At 35.1% G+C, this 16,777-nt stretch overlaps 1 protein-coding gene across 3 annotated transcripts in view; it reads left to right on the plus strand.

The window, feature by feature from the left end:
* The first annotated feature begins 5,678 nt into the window (after positions 1-5,678).
* Positions 5,679-16,777, plus strand: part of LOC131053724 (fructose-bisphosphate aldolase-lysine N-methyltransferase, chloroplastic) — a 32,404-nt gene continuing 21,305 nt past the window's right edge. For all 3 annotated transcript variants that reach the window (XM_057988341.2, XM_057988342.2, XM_057988343.2), the window contains exons 1-5: positions 5,679-6,177; positions 6,279-6,354; positions 11,335-11,540; positions 11,720-11,806; positions 11,979-12,071. In XM_057988341.2, coding sequence (XP_057844324.2) covers positions 5,773-6,177; positions 6,279-6,354; positions 11,335-11,540; positions 11,720-11,806; positions 11,979-12,071 — 867 coding nt within the window. In that variant the 5' untranslated portion in view covers positions 5,679-5,772. The remainder of the gene's footprint in view (positions 6,178-6,278; positions 6,355-11,334; positions 11,541-11,719; positions 11,807-11,978; positions 12,072-16,777) is intronic.

Below are 16,777 nucleotides of genomic sequence, written 5' to 3' on the forward strand. Positions count from 1 at the left end.
TTCTTTTGGTTGTCTCTATGGAGACCCTACTGGGTTTTGAGTTATATAGATGACATTTGTATAGTAGTATTTACATACAGGTTGGTATCTATATTGATCAGAATCTTCAGTTTGGTCTGAGTTTTGTTTGGCTTTGCCCTCCCTCTTTGCTTGGTCCTGGGATATAATACCATAATTAACAAGTGTAGTTGGATGCCTTTGTTTTTATGCAATACTCTCTTGTCATGGTTCTACATTATATCTAAGAGATGGTCTAGATTGTTTGGGAGTTGTTTTTTGGCTTTTGTTGTGTAGGGAGTTAAATCTAGTGGCGTGGGTATTAAGAGCCCGATAATCATGGAAGACTAAAGCAAGGAAAAACTTTGCACCTTTCCAAGAGGATATCTGGGAGTGGGCCTTGCATACAATGACTTTATAAGATAGAGCTCTGTTTAATTCTTGATGTAATGTAGCAAGCAACCAAATTTTCTGAATGAGGAAAATCCCTCAAATTTGTAAATGTACTACTATATTGCATATTCTTTTACGGGGCAAGATCATAGGTTTTCTCCACCTGACTCTTTCCTACTGGTGCCCCTAGTGAGCCAGGTTGTAATAGGTTTTCAAAATTAATTATTTTTTTTGGCTTTGCCCTTTTACTGATAAAAAAATAAATTATAATAATAAAATTAATCTCAGATTCAATTATTAATTTGTAGTTTAATATTATATTATTTTATTTATATTTATGTAATATTAATTATAATTGGTTTTAATAAAAATAACTATTAATAATTATTACAGTGATAATAGACATTTTCTGAATTACTTAATTAAAAATATTAAATTTATGATTAAAATTTATTTACTTATTTTGTATATATTAAAATAATTAACAAATTGGTTTGTTAATGGGATTGCCCAGGCTAATCTGGAATTTGCGAAGGTGAAGGTGGTGGAGTGGTCCAAGCTGAGGGAAGGACGGTATAAAATTAACATTGATGGGGCCTCAAAGGGTAACCCAAGACCGTCGGGAGCTAGATTTGTGGCACGAGATTGGGAAGGCAATATTGTAGCAATTGGAGCTTCAAAACTTGCGGAGGGAATGAATAATGAAGTTGAGGCTCGGGTGGCTATTGAAGCGTTGAAAATGGGAAAAAACTTGGGCTTTTGAAAAATACATCTTTAAGGAGATTCCTTGATTATTATTAATGCAATAAAAAGAGTGAAATACATGCCAAGAGTTTGAATAAACATATAACTGTTGTCAAGCATTTATTAGAAACTTTTGAGGAATTCGAAGTTGGGCCTATGATGAGATCAAGGAATGACGTGGCAGATAGGCTGTCCAAATAGGTAGTTACTCTTGATGATGGATTGAAAAGTATGGTGAAAGATTTTCATAATCTTGAGCTTGATCTTTGAGTTGGAATAGTACGATGCCGTTTGCAGAAGCTATTAATGAAATAGTGGTGGTAGGGTGATATGGCATGGATATCACTTGGTGCTCACAATTGAGGAAGGGTGGCAACTGCATTTTAATAGAGAGTCCATCTTTTCCTTAATTATGCAAAGACAACAATTAGCATTTATGGGCAAAGTCTGTAGTGCCTCTCCCTAAGTTATCTAGCTCTTTTGTACAACAATAGATCTCTTTGTTATAACTTAGTCTACTTAATGTTGATTTAATGGTATTTTATGATGCACTAAACCTAATTCATGATGTGAGATCGATTATGATATTGCTTGATTGTTTGTGAGTGTCTTCTACTGTCTTTGTGATAGGGACGATGTCACATCACTCATTACGAGCAGGATGTGCCATTGTGATTCTCTATCACTTGCTTGTATTATATATTATATATGTTGTATCGTGGATTTGTGGATGCGGGATTTGTAGGTACCAAACATCGACTCCACCTGGCTTCATAGGTCTGAGCATGTCTTATCCCAATGGCAAGTTGATCGGAGATGACATGAAAACCCATTCCACACTCTAGGTTTAAGTTGGTCACCCTTGTCAATTGGTATCTTGGTATGAGTTGTTGTTTAGCGTCAACGATCTCTTGAGTTTCCCTTTGTTATCTTGTGTGGCATATTGTGTTTATTGTTTGATTTAATTATTATTAATTAATTAATTAAGTTATATAGTTTAATAATGTTAAATTAAATTAATAGATCTATATAGTTTATAATAAATTAAATATCTATAGTTGATAATATAAAGACACATAATTGAGAAAGAGTAATATTGGATAAATGATTTTATATCATTAGATAATTATTATCCATTATTTAATTAATTGCTTTGGAATTAATATTATCATTTAGTAAGAAAAGGCTTATTAATTAGAATATTTATTTATATAAATAGCCTTTGATTTATTATTGTGGCTTTAATTTATTATAGCATTGGTTTATTTATTTATTGGGGTTTGTATTTAATAGGTGATTTTATATTATTGATTAAGTATTTATTTATTTATGATCATTGGATAAATATTATCTAATAATTTGAGTATTTGTTTGAACACCTTTGGCTATTTTGTTGATGGGCTTTATAGTTTATTGTGCCCATGAGTATTATTATTATTTCTCATTTTACACTTTGAGATGATTAATATATTCTTTCTACTTACCCTCTCATTCTATTGGTTGAATTTTTGGGTAAGTTAATTAAATAATATCTCGTTATTTTTACCTTGGTTTTTGAGATGGGTTGATTAAATATTATTCTACCTACCCTTTCGTATGATTGGTTGAGTTATTAGGTAAGTAAATTAACTATTATTTTATTCATATTTACCTTGAAGTTTGAATGGGTTGGTAAGAAATATTATTTTGATTGGCCGACATATTCTATGGTTTTGGCTTGATTTTATATTTAATGGATTTTCTGTGCATTCACCCAGGTTGGCTTCCAGGAAGAATTTTCCAGCGTATTCGACTTGGCTTTGGATTTTGGTTGCTTGAGAATTGTTTTGGTCGTTCTTCATCAAATTCTTGGCTATTCTATTTTCCATGTTGGAGGAATTTTCTTCTTGTGTAATTTATTTTCAGAAAAGCTTGTATTCTCTGTGATTGCTTAGAAAGACTGTTTTTGGGTAGAATGGGAAAAATAAATTTATTATATAGTTTTGTTGGAAATATTTTATATGCACTTTATATCCTAGGGTTAAACTTTATAGCTAGGGAGGAATATTTGGGTCTTGATTGTACGCAGCCGTGAGTGCATTCTGTCTGGGTATTCTGGATTCCTTCATGTATGTGATTTTGTTGGATTTGAGTGCTTTGGTTTCAATGGAATCTTTTGTTATGTTTTGGGAAGAGTTGGGAAGTTTTGATTGTCCCTGTGAGCTATCCCATATCTCTATTTGAGATTGGTTTTCCCAAGACTGTGATTGTTGTTTTGAGAAATTCTTTCCTTATGGCTTATGATTTGAAGATTGGTTTATGTCATTCGATTCCTATGATCTGGGCATTTCTTTTGAGCCTTCATTTGTGAAATTTTGATACTTGATCGATTTTATTTTACTCTCGAAAGTTCATTATTTCCCCCTGTGTATCCGAGTAGTTGCGCTAAAACAACATATGCGCTATCTTACTAGTCGTATGCATTGTTTAATATGTTAAATGCGTTGTTCTGTAAGCCAAAAGCACTGTAGAGTAATGCAGAAGTGTTGAATCCTTTGTATATGCGTTGTTTTACCTGTCATATGCGTTATTCTGTTTCTTATATGAGCTAAAGAATTATTCAAATGCGCTAAACTGGTTATTTATCCTTTCTCTCGATTTTTCAGAGTTTTAGATTTGATTTACTAGGTTCCTCAGTTGTGTTAGGGATTGTCCAGAGGTTGTGTTGTGTTGTTGAATACTTTTGGATGCCCGAAGTAATATTTTGGATGCATTATTTGATCATTTGTATTGTTGGCAAGAGGAATAATGCCTTGCTATGTTGATGGACTCTTTTATCTATGATGTCATGTGGTCTATGTGACCTATCTAGTATATGTTGTTGGTTCTTGTGCATTTATGATGTTCTATCTTGGTTAGCCGGATTGTGTTTTGTGAGCTTTCTTGTTTGAGTAGGGGAGTGGGCTTCCATGAGTCTGCCGAGGCCACGAGGAATAAACTGCTAGGATTCTTGAGTAAGAGAGTTGTGGTCTAGATTGTCTGGATAGCTCATTGGAGGTTTTCCATTGTAATTGTTAAGTGATAACATAATAATTAATACTAGGTGGGCTGGGTAGAGTAACTCATCTAAACAAGATAATAAATGTGTTTTGTGGTGCCTATCTCATGGATCGGATACCAGAGCGAGGTAGAAGATCTGGTAGCCGGGTAAACCGAACTCCTTTGATTTCCTCAAAAGGTTGAAACGGTTCTGCATGTGTATCCTATGTGGTAGCATGTGATGACACTCTTTCCCTACATGTTGATCCTAGTTCCTTACATCTTGTTGTCGAGTTGCCTTTGGAGGCAACGGTGGATTGTCCAATTGATCTTGTAAAGCTCACATAAGAAATGCCTTCGACGTAATAAAAATAAAAATGATTTACAAATACTTAATGCTTATTCCTTATAAATATATATATATAATTTTATTTTTGTCTATATAACTATAGTTAAAATAGAATTGTTTGATTTGGGGATGTCCCCGCAGCGCAGCGGTATGTTGCGATCCCTGTTGATAGGGAGGTTTCATGTTCGAACCCTTGTAGGTACTGTGCATGCTGAATGATGCCCGCTTGTTTTGGTACTTTCGGTGGTCCCCCTTGGCAATTGGTACCCACGTTGTGGTTGGTGTTGATGCCTCTTCTTTCGCTGTCCACGCAACACAAATCCTCGTGCTGCGGTCCCTCTCGTGGCTTCGTTGGTGTTGATGCCTCTTCTTTCGTCGTCCATGCAACACAAAAATCCTCGTGCTGCGGTCCCTCTCGTGCCAAAAATTGCCTATGATTCATGATGCCCCCTTGCCAGTTTAAGGAGCGACAAATCCCGTGTTGGAGAGATAAGGAGAATTGTAATGGAGTGATAAGGAGATGTTTGGAGAGATAAGGCATATGGAGTGATAAGGAGAGATATATATAACAAATATATGTAAGTGTGGCATTCATATCATCGAGGAGGTGTTAATACCTCATCATGTAATCCCTCGGTGAGGGGGTCTCCCATTGTGTAACCCCCACTGGTTCGTAACTCCAGTTTAAAGCATTCTTAATAAATAAAAATCACAACATTACCGATCAAAAAAATAAAAATAGAATTGTTTGACAATCTAATCATTATCTCTATCCCAAAATAATTTTAAATTTTTAAATTGTAAATAATTTTGCTTTTTATTTTAATGTACACAAGGTGCATATCCCATTATAGACTTACATCTATCTAAATAAAAAAAAAAAATATAATCATACTATTAAAAATATTTTTTTAAATAATTATAAAATAAAATAAAAAACCTCTTTATTTTGATAGCTAGAAGTCTAGATAGATGTTTCCCTAAAGGAAGCAAAGCAATATTTTCCTCGGAAAATATCTCTCGTTGTGATTGAAATGCCACGCTGGCAAAGAGTCGGTCTGCTACCAAGATCCACGTGTCTACTCTGGCTATTGCCGTGGTGTCCACGTGGGACGCTGATGTGGACCCATTTTGGCCCGAATCAGAGGCTGGGATTATAAGGCGTGTTTTGGATGGACAAAAGAAACCCTCCTGAGCTAAAGGGATAAGTGGACTTTACAGCGACGCTTATTTATGCCAGAACAAGAAAAACATATACTGAGACGGCGGACATGGGATTCTGTAATGGAGTAAATATTTTCCCTTACCATTCCTATGCAGCAACAAGCTTTTCCTCGCCTCCAAAAGTGTGGCTTAGTAGATCCTATCGTTCATTTGTCTCAGGCAAATATAATGTCGGCAGTAATTGTACGGGGCAGGTCGGGAGGTCGGGAGTTCGAATTCCCGGAGGGCGCGAAGTGTTTCGAGTGGTATACTGCAGAGACACGCTGGCTGCAGAATCGCAGCAGACGGAGAGGGCAAGCCAGGTGAAATGCGCGGCACAAGATGACGTGGATTTGAAGTCGTGGATGCACAAACACGGCCTTCCGCCTTGCAAGGTTGAGCTGAGAGAAAGGGCGTCAAAAGATGGGAAACATAAGCCTATACATTACGTTGCTGCCAGTGAAAATCTCCAGGTAGGTGAAGGGGATTACAATTTTGTTCTCTTTTTAATTTAATCAATTATTTGTTAATCTGGCAGTTCATTAAATGGAGGTTTTGAAATGGGTTAGTGCAGCCAGGGGATATAGCATTTACTATTCCAAGTTCTCTTGTGGTTACGCTGGAAAGAGTACTGGGAAACGAGACAATTGGTATGCCAATCTTTGATTCTTGGATTTTGTTAATAATTGCATACGTTTGGATTGTGCCATCAAAAGAGACATTGATCTTTTTCAATCAAAAGAAGACCAAAGCATGAAAATCCAAAAGTAAAAGAAGAATTTATTGGCCCTAAAAATGAGGACAGCTAATATATTTTCAGCTCTACAAAGTAGAAGTTAAGACATTGATCTTTTTCAATCAAAAGAAGACCAAAGCATGAAAATCCAAAAGTAAAAGAAGAATTTATTGGCCCTAAAAATGAGGACAGCTAATAAATTTTCAGCTCTACAAAGTAGAAGTTAAGACATTTTAGCGGCTATCAAAAGGAACAACGATCTTTTTATCAAAAGATAAAACAAAAATAAAATTATGAAAAAGGATCTATCTATGCTTTAAAAACAAGAAAACTACTCACCACATATGACCTTTGTTTCTCATTTCATTTCTTGTTTCTACTAATACAGTCTACATAGAAACATACACGCATGCTCTTTCTGCTGTAAAACATACAAACATTACTTATAAGATTTTAGTTTTGCCCTCGTAGGCCCACCACAAATGGTGTCAAATTATTGATTCCTGAAAGGTTTTCTTTTTCATCACACATTAGTCCTATTTGACTTGTATCCTAGTTCCTAAGTTTTATCTTCTTGGAGACGAATGTCTATGATGTTCTGGGAGGATACTTGTACTTGCTCCTCTAACTTCTATCACTTACTGTACTTCGATGTAATTTGATATTGATATTCCCAGTCTTCATTAGTGCGGCACAACCCCGAAATCTGTCAAATTTGAATTGGTCAAGCTGAACATGACCTCAGGCACTCTCTGTAAATTTGAATCATGTTGTAGGTTCGTGATTGCTTGATTTGGTTGAACAGTTCCCAATTTTTTGGAGATGGGTTTATAGATAATATGCCACTATATTGTCAAATTCCTTTTAAGTATTTTAAAATTATTGTTCAACTTTTTTATAGGGGTAATCCATTCCATATGGTGAGAGCTTTGCAACATGAATTGTTGTTGCAACTTTGCTAGTATTGAAATGGCTTGTCGTGAAATGCTCAATGGTTCCTTTTTTGAGCAAGTATCATCTCGAGTACTTTATTTTCTTGCATTAAGGTATGTCTGGATGCTTTGGAATTGTTATTGAAAATGTATTGGAATGCTAACACACAAAATTACATTGTGGTAACAATTTTGTTTAACATTGTATGACTATAGCTATTGGCTGTAATCTGACTTGTCACGTGATGGTAGGCAGTGCCAATACCTGTGAACTTAGAATCCTATTCATTATGTTTTCAAATATATCTCGTTGTTTGTTTATTTAAATTTAAACAAACAAGTATTCTCTTTGTTAAGGAATGTGGGACAGCACTATTTCTGGGGATTTGTCTGCTAAGTTTAATTTACATTTTGCTATATACATGAACTGTCTATGTTACTTCAAACGTGTTGGAGAATGTCAACTCAGTATATTGTGAATCTTGGCTGGATTTATGCATCCATGTTTCCTTTTTCTTGGTTCCATCTACTGTTTCACAAAGTTTCATGGTTGGGGAAAGCAGGGAGGAGGACACGGTTTCACTTTTCAGGGTTTGCAAAATTTTCTAAAATCTGGGGGATGGCACAGGGACAGTGAGGACAGTGAGGGTATGTTTTGATAATAATTTTAACATTGTATGACTATAGCTATTCACTGTATTCTGACTTGTGACCTGATGTTAGGCAGTGACAATACCTGTGCATTGTAAATCCTTTTATTTTGGTTTTCAAATGTTTCTTGTTCTTTGTTTAGTTAAACAAATGAGCATTCCCTTTGTTAAGGCATCATGGGATAGCACTATTTCTGTGAATTTGTCCGCTAATTTTTGTGGACATTTTGCTAGTTTTGTGAAGTGTTAATGCTCCTCCAAACATGTTGGAGAATGGTAATTCAGGATATTATCAATCTTGGCTGGATTTATGCGTTCAAACTTCATATTTCCTTTCTGTTGGTTCTATCCAGTGAGTCCTTGAGTTTTGAGAGGGTGAGATGCAGGATGTGGAATGCTGTTTTGGGAATGGCAAGGGGACAGTGGGGGCTGAGCTTTTAAAATATAACTTAAACAAACTAAAAGCAGCCGAAAAAAAAATACAATGTGCTGATTTTGCAAGAAAACCTCCCTCCTAGCTTTTTAGGGGTTTTTACTATTTATCAAAATTTTCACAAGAAGTTATCTTTTTTATTTTATGTACCAAATGGAGCAGGTTGTCCAGTCCTGAAAGAGAAAAGTCTCCTCTAAGTCTTCAAGTGCCTGGGATGTTGGAGACCTTACCTGGATCTTGGGAATGCTTCTCCATGGAAAACTGTTTCCATCATACATTATTTTTAATCACAAGGTCAGTTCCTTATGTCTGGTTCACTTGCATCTTCTGTCTATTGAGTTCCTACAATATTAGCTCATAAGAAGTTACTAGTCTGGGTATGGGTACAAGAAATTCCCTAATTTCTTTCAGACCTAGGTTCACAATGGTTTGGGTATGCCTGCACACAAAAATATATAATAATAAACTGTATAGCCTGCAGACAAAAAATAAATAAAAATAAACTGTATAGCTGAATAAACAATATTAACCAAGCATTCGAATGACCTGTTTCTTTTCATATTTCAGATTTCTCCATTTTTGTTTGACCATATTTATACTTTTAAAAGTGACATCTATTTGAGTATGTTTTCTTTATTTCCATTAGATGTTAATAAATAATAACAAATAGATAATCATAGATTGTTGAATTATGTGTTAGTTTACTGTAGCTTATGCTTGGCAGCTGTTTTTTTTCAGTACTCAACTTTTTTCAGCTTTTCCTATTTTTAGCTGGGCGCAGACCTCTCCTACTTTTTTGTAAATATTCCTGTTTTTAGATTGAGTCATGTCAGAGTTAGCTGCTATTCTTATTTTGGAACAATTTACTCTTTTTTGGCTTTTGTTTTTGGGTTAAGGTTTCTCTTTCCTAGCCTATGAACTCCACTGAGATGGGGACTTTTCATTGTAAGCCCTGGAGTTCACTTGTTCTATAAAAGAGGCCTAGGCCACAATGTACCTAGATGGGACATTGTGACTTCTTCAGAAGAGACTCTCTTGCGAGAGAGTATTGTTTGAAATAAAGGGCATGGATTTGTGTACTTGTAGTTTGAAGGATAATAATGGCCATATCTCATTAATGAAGTAGTTGAAGTTGGATATTGTTTTAGAGGTTTTTGTGGGCTCTTCTCCACCTTGCATGCTCGGATCAAAGGATGTCATTAATGCTGATGATATGAAGGGTCAACAACCACAAGTCTCTTCTTCAGATCGTTTGAATATGCCAAAGGAGATCTATTTCTAGATTATACATTGTTTATGATTATTATGCATTATTCTCCAACTGTAGTTGACATTGCTATGAGCACCATAGTCAATCTGTAAGGAAATTGTAGGGTAGTTCTGTAAGACTGTAAGCAAATTGTAGGGCAGTTTTAGTGTTTGTTGTCATGGCAGCCTTTGTACTAGCTTCTATTGCCTCCATTGCCCATTATTCATCCCGTGTATACGAGTATTATCTTGTTGACCACATTATTAACTTGAGATTTTTTTTTACTTAATGAAATCTAGCTTATTCATATTTTGTAGTCTCACGATGGAATATGGGATTTTGTCATTCTGGGGAATGCTATTAAAGGCTGTAATAAATCATTATAGTTAAATATTAAGGTTTGTAAGGGATATTTTTGACTTTACTAAATAGGATTGATAATCAATTAAACCCTAGATATATTGGCGCTAAACAATTGTTTGGGTTATTAGAGGCAGAGTTCTCCAACTTTCAAAACAAAGCTTCCCAAAGGCTAGGTACATGTCATGTACCTAGAAGTAACATATTTTGGGACATAAATGGGTTATTTTTTCAATGAAGCATTGATTTTGTAATGTAAGCAGTGGTCTTATGTTATAGTTTTCTAATGTGAAAAGAGGCTATATATGTGACTTAGGGCTTACATGGTAGGTGAGTCACTGAGGAGTGATTATAAGTTTTTATCCCCACGTATTATAAATAGTTCTCTTCTCTCTCATTTTTTCATTTATTTCTTATTTTTCTACTATGAATATAATCACTCGTTTGGAGAAGTATTTTCTCTATCTTCAGAGCTGCAGGTATAATCCTTTACTTTTGGGTGTGCAGGTTATGTTTTGGATTAGTTGTGCTTGTATGCTTGCAGGTATGATGCATCATGTCATGGATGACAAACAAATAGGAAGCTAATGCATGTTGCGAGGAAATGCTGTGAATGATACTAAAGAATTTAGAGGAGCAAATCTGTTATGAAAGGCATCATAGTGCTGGTCTTTCTTGACCAATATTTTTGGATTAACATTAAAAAATATTATTACATGTTATCAAATTAAGAAATCTGCAAAATTTATTTCGTATTTGGCTACTTTTGCGAAGCAGTTGTATAAAAGCATGTTTTAGTTAGGGTAAGGTGCAGACATAGGCTACTTTCTTGAAGTTATCACTTTAGTTAGGGTAAGGTGCAGACATAGGTTATTTTATTGAAGTTATCTTTCCCATAATGTCATTATTGGAGAAAAGCTTCATATGTCCTGCAAAACAGTTGGCTTGTGTAACAATCTTTAATTCCTTTGAATACGACCTTGCTTCTGCTTATTAGTTCCATATGATAGCAAGAGCCATGTTACATTATTATTGTTTTGCTAAGCTTTTTAAGGAATTCACATTTTTATACCTACTTTTGTTGCATTTTATAGTTTGTCGCAGTAAACAGTTTCCAAGATGATCTGCTATATGAATGTGCATAGAACATATAATTCTACATTGAGATATTTTGGTTTATGCAGTTTCTAATAGGTCTACATCATTATGTGTCCTATTGATTATGAAGATCCTGAATGACTTGCTTACACTAAATATAAATTGTCTGCAGCGGAGTTGCTTACTACCAACAAACTCTCCGAGCTAGCCTGCTTAGCATTATATTTGATGTATGAGAAAAAGCAGGGAAAAGAGTCTTTTTGGTACCCCTTCATCTGTGAGCTTGATCGGCAACGAGGAAGAGGACAGCTGGCAGTTGAGTCTCCACTTTTGTGGTCGTCTGAGGACCTAAAGTATTTTACTGGCAGTCCAATGAAGGTATTATATTTGAAGCAGTTTATATTTTTTCATTGCTCGAGTATTAATAGATAGATTGATTTTGTGCACATGCCTGTTTGGAAGAATTGATATCAAATTTCTGTGATGTGTCCTGGATATTCCAGATTACAAAGTCTAGTGACTTTATTAATATAGGATACTTGATTGGGTTGGTGCAGGAAGTTGTGTTAGAAAGGAGTGCAGGGATTAAGAGAGAATATGAAGAGCTTGATACTGTTTGGTTTATGGCTGGTTCTTTGTTTAAGGTTGTTTTCTTTGCAAATAATTTATATTTGTCATGGCTAATTCGTGTGCAACACAAATTGTTGTAGTTGACAACTCTATGGATAAATGTCACAGTTGCATTTTAAAAACTTAAAAGATTCTGGTGCTTTCAGATTCCTTATTTTCATGTAAGTAATTATATATGCTCTGCAGCAATATCCCTATGATATACCCACTGAGGCTTTTCCATTTGAAATTTTCAAGCAAGCGTTTGTTGCAGTTCAGTCATGTGTTGTACATTTGCAGGTATTGTTTTCTTAACCTTTGCAATTTTAATTTCTAGCTATAGACAATTTGCAATGTTCTCGATAGCACTTAAATAAAAACATATGTTATTAAAGAAGTATATTATTTATTTATTTATTCTGAGAATGCATTCTTATAATAAATTAATCCTTAACAAGTTTTTGGCAGCCCATAAACAATTGTTTGCGTTATGACTCATGATGGTTGTTTGTACTAGTCCATTTCTTATTGAATATTTCTGTTGAATGCTGTCAACTTTTTTTTTCCTGCAGCCAGGATATGCGTTATTAATAGACAAAAAGTAGTAAGAAAAGAAATGTTGTTTTTCTGTCAATGTGATATCATACTTGTCATTGCATACCAGTGTCAAGATTAAGATCATTTTCAGCAAGAGTACAAATATTTGTGCTTTATGGAGTGCCTATGAAGAAATACTATCATATTGGGAACCCTTAATATATCATGTTTGGTTTTAGAATAGCCTACAATTAGTGTAGTTACACCACAGTCATAATATGCAATTGTAAAGTATGAACACCAATTCAAGGGTGCTGCAGTAGTATGGCATCAAAACCAAATATGGAAACAAATTTATTTTTTATACAAGCAGTAAAGAAATTGAGAATTTATCAAAAATATTAAATAATTAGATGAAAAAAATATGCGTTGAACTTTTTAGAGGATATTCTCTTCTTAGTTGCCTTCTTATTGCTCTGTTATTTTGACCCATTTTAGCAAAAAATGTTCTTGGGAATAAATTGGCAAACTAAAAGATAAAAGTATTTTTTCCAAAAGTTGTGATTTCATTGGAAAAAATAAGGAAAATATTATGGAAGGATTAGGGAAAAATCAGAAAACATAGCCACAGAAATTAGAAAACCCAGAAACCCTAATTTATTAAAACTGAAGTATCACCAGAAGATTGTGGCAAATGCACAGCTAGTGCATTAATTGTGAGATGCATTTTTTTTTGATTAAATCACTTTAAAATTGCAATTGAAGTCTGTGCGTGGAGCAATTTTGGAAGGAAGTCCCTGGAAATAAAGTTGACCATCATAAATAAAAATATTTCTAATGAAGGCCCTAGGCACATCCCATTCAAGCAACATTGAATCCAATCACCGGAGAACAGTGACAAGGAATTAAATCTCAAAAGATTGGCTTCTTAAGATGTAAAGTCAAGAGAGGTTCTAAAGGAATCAGTCAAAAAGATACCAGTTGGCTTGATTCACTTTCAATTATTTCATCTCGTTTTGGTTCAAATGTTGGAAAACGATGTTTGGTTGGTGACTGTAAGAGATAAGAAATTAATTTGGGTACCAAGTCAATGAGTGAGCCAAGGTAATATATGAGCAGCAATGGGAAGTCTGATTAGTCAAGTAGACAAAGAAAAATCTTAGTTGGAGTTAAATATAGGTCTACTTCTGACATTTAACAAAGAAGCTCCCCTACTTTTAAGGATCCTAGTTGGAGGATGATATCTAGTCGCAAATGCATGGTTGATTATACCCTCACTCACAATAATAATTGCATAGTTGATTATAAATAATAATTTATCTTAAAAATTATAATTTTGATTATATAATTCTGATTTAAAGCTTATTGTGTGTCTCTTGAAAATATAAAATTTAATAATTTAGCCTCTGCTGTAATTCTTCTTTCAAATTTGCAGCAATCTCTCTTTGTATAAATGCCTTCTGTAATGTTCTTAAATTTCTGCCTAAGTTAGGGGTTTTTGTTCACCATCTCGACAATAGAAACTGAAGGTTTTCGTCCTTCAATATCTAATCTTGAGGGGTTTTGTCCTCAGGTTGCTGAATCCTTAGTTCATATTCCACAAGGAAAATAAATAATGTCTTCACCTGAAAACCCTCCTTCACCTGGCTGAACTATTCTTAAATAGAATCCTGCTCCAACAGTCACCACTCTTCCAATGCCCCTTGAAAATTAAACTTTAATTATAACTTCATCAATTAGTCCAAGCGACGCCTTTCTACCTTCTGCAATTTCTTTTATGTGGCATCTTTTTGTCTTTTAGTCTTGATGTGGTTTGTCTCATTTATCATCCCCAATTCCTTTGGCGCCTACTGAATATAGTGGCAGTTTATAACAAAGTAACCCACCATTGTCCCGTAGCGGCTGCCTCCTAAATGGGGTCTTCTTTTAATTGCCTTAATAAATTAATATTTTAATCTGGATATAGTTTTTGAATCAGGGGCTTTTCAGTCCACTTCTAAAATTGCTTGTCCTTAAGCAAAACAGCTTTGGAAACCTTTATACCCTTCATGCCTAGACAACATAACATAAATCCATGCTCATTGATCTTGGGCACTGCAACAAATAAACTATCTTCTTTAGCAGTAATACTCACTAATCCTAGTTTCCACATCACCCTTGCTTCCTTAATGACCCTATCATTATATGTGTAAGCTTTAATATCATGAGCTAGTGCCTTTTACAAAACTTTGTTGTGAAATCCACATCTTTACATTTGTTGATCATGAGACTCCATGATGTCCACTTTGGAAAATGGTTTAAAACTGATTGTATGAGTGCAGATAGATGATTGCAGCAGTCACATATTACTCCAAACTTCCACCACTGGGACTGTTTACAGTGTTGGGATGTACATACTCAATGGTCTTTTCACGCGGAACCACTTAACTTACTAGACCAAAAAGTCTACTTCGTATATGCTGGTATTAAACTGCCCGAAGATAATACTGTCAATCGAAATATTTTTCCAGGGCTACCATTTTGCTTTTACTTGCTCAGAAATAAAGAAATGTTGGCTAGAAACCTTCTTGCATCATTCCCAAGTGCCTCCTCAAGGTTTAAAGGTGGAAGATGCCTCTTCAACTTCCTCTCTATTGTTTTCCTGAATGGGTGGGGAAAGATGAGAATATAAGTAACAGTATTAGTGTAGTACTGAGATGGGTAGTAGTATTCACAATGGCCCATGTCTTTTGGATCTCACCTCCAAAATCCCAAACAACCATGCTAGGATGATGATTCTGTTGAGCACCTCCAGATGCTGGGGGTGGGTGGGGGGTGACTATTAAAACTTAACCATTAATTTAGCATTCATTCCAATTATCACATGTGCAGAAGTAAACAACTGAAAACTAAAGATTAATCACACAAGGACACCAAGATTTTACGTGGAAAACCCAATGTGGGAAAAACCACGGTGATACCTATCTCACTATATGAAAAATGATTACAAAGTTTTAGGCTCTAGGCCAAGGAAGCTTACTGCTCCTAATTTGGACTTGCAGGTTAAGGCGCACAACCTTAGGGAAAGATACAATGGACTTGCAAAACACTGAAGATCACTTCTTCAGGGCAAGATACAATGGACTTTCAAAACACTGAAGATCACTTCTTCAGGGCAAGATACAATAGATCTAATTAAAAAGAATAATTATTGTTGAATTGAAGAGAGATGCATTCTGTGAAATGCTGATTACAGTTCACTATTCTAAACATTTGAAACTAACTTAATTACTGCTCATTTGCAATTGCGCACCTTCGCACTTACTTGACACACCATTTACAACTTCTTATATCACACCTTCAATCCTCCAAAAGATCTCATCCTTTATATATCATTTGCACAAGGAAGATACATCAATTAGGTTGACCTAATTAGATGTAATGTGTAGAGTATAAACAGTTGGCCCAAAATACTTTCTCCAAAGCAATGTGGAAGGGAAACAAGATGTGTCAAGTATCACATCATGTCGACACACCTTCCAATCAATCCCAAATCATTGCCTTCAACTCTGCATGCAATTGCACGGGCCAAAAACACTCAAGTTGGCTTTTGAAGATAGAATTGATAATGCAACCTAGTCAAACATACTCAAAATGCAATGTAAACCTCCATGACACCTACGGATGCCCAACATAGCATCACTTGACACTAAAAATTCTATATCAGAGAACCGCAACACCATAAACATTAGAAGGTAGAGGAATGCGAAGCATTCTTGCAACCAGATAGACTGTCACCGCATGACCAACACTTAGACCATCACCAAATCAACTTTGGATCAAATAGGAGCATGAAAATTTAGATATAACATTCTTTTGCATCCACCAACATCATACTACAACCGTAATCAAAGGTGAATCAACGTGGCACAATGCAGACTAGAATAGAGAACCCTGTTGATAGAATTTTCACTGCAACGGTCACACTTAGCCCCAGAATAGCCATGAGTCAACTGGATGTACCATCTGTAAAGTTATTTCAATTTCAATTAAAGAACAAGTTATGAACTATGTATGCTATAAATGGATATGAGGAATTATGTCAATGTCTGATAATTCTGATTTTATCTGCAGGTCTGAAGGAGAGAGATCATTTAATATTTTCTATGTCTATTCCAAATGAATTCAATTGGCATATATATCATTTAGGCAACCGGTCAATTGGTGTATTGACCGGTCATGCCTTTTAGGCATGACCGATCAATGCACCCATTGATCGGTGCCTTTGTAATTATACCATTAACACAATGCTGATTATCGGTTCAAAACACCCGATAGCATATTGTAATATCATAATATAATGACTGATCAATGTAATGAATCGGTTCATATAAACACCGATGATTCAAAGTGCACGATGTATGTAATCCAACCGGTGCAGTTGTTAACTAATGTTAATTCCAAATGAAGCGGTGTATTCATTAAACCCG

This window comes from Cryptomeria japonica, chromosome 6 (genome assembly GCF_030272615.1).
Source record: "Cryptomeria japonica chromosome 6, Sugi_1.0, whole genome shotgun sequence".
NCBI lineage: Eukaryota > Viridiplantae > Streptophyta > Pinopsida > Cupressales > Cupressaceae > Cryptomeria > Cryptomeria japonica.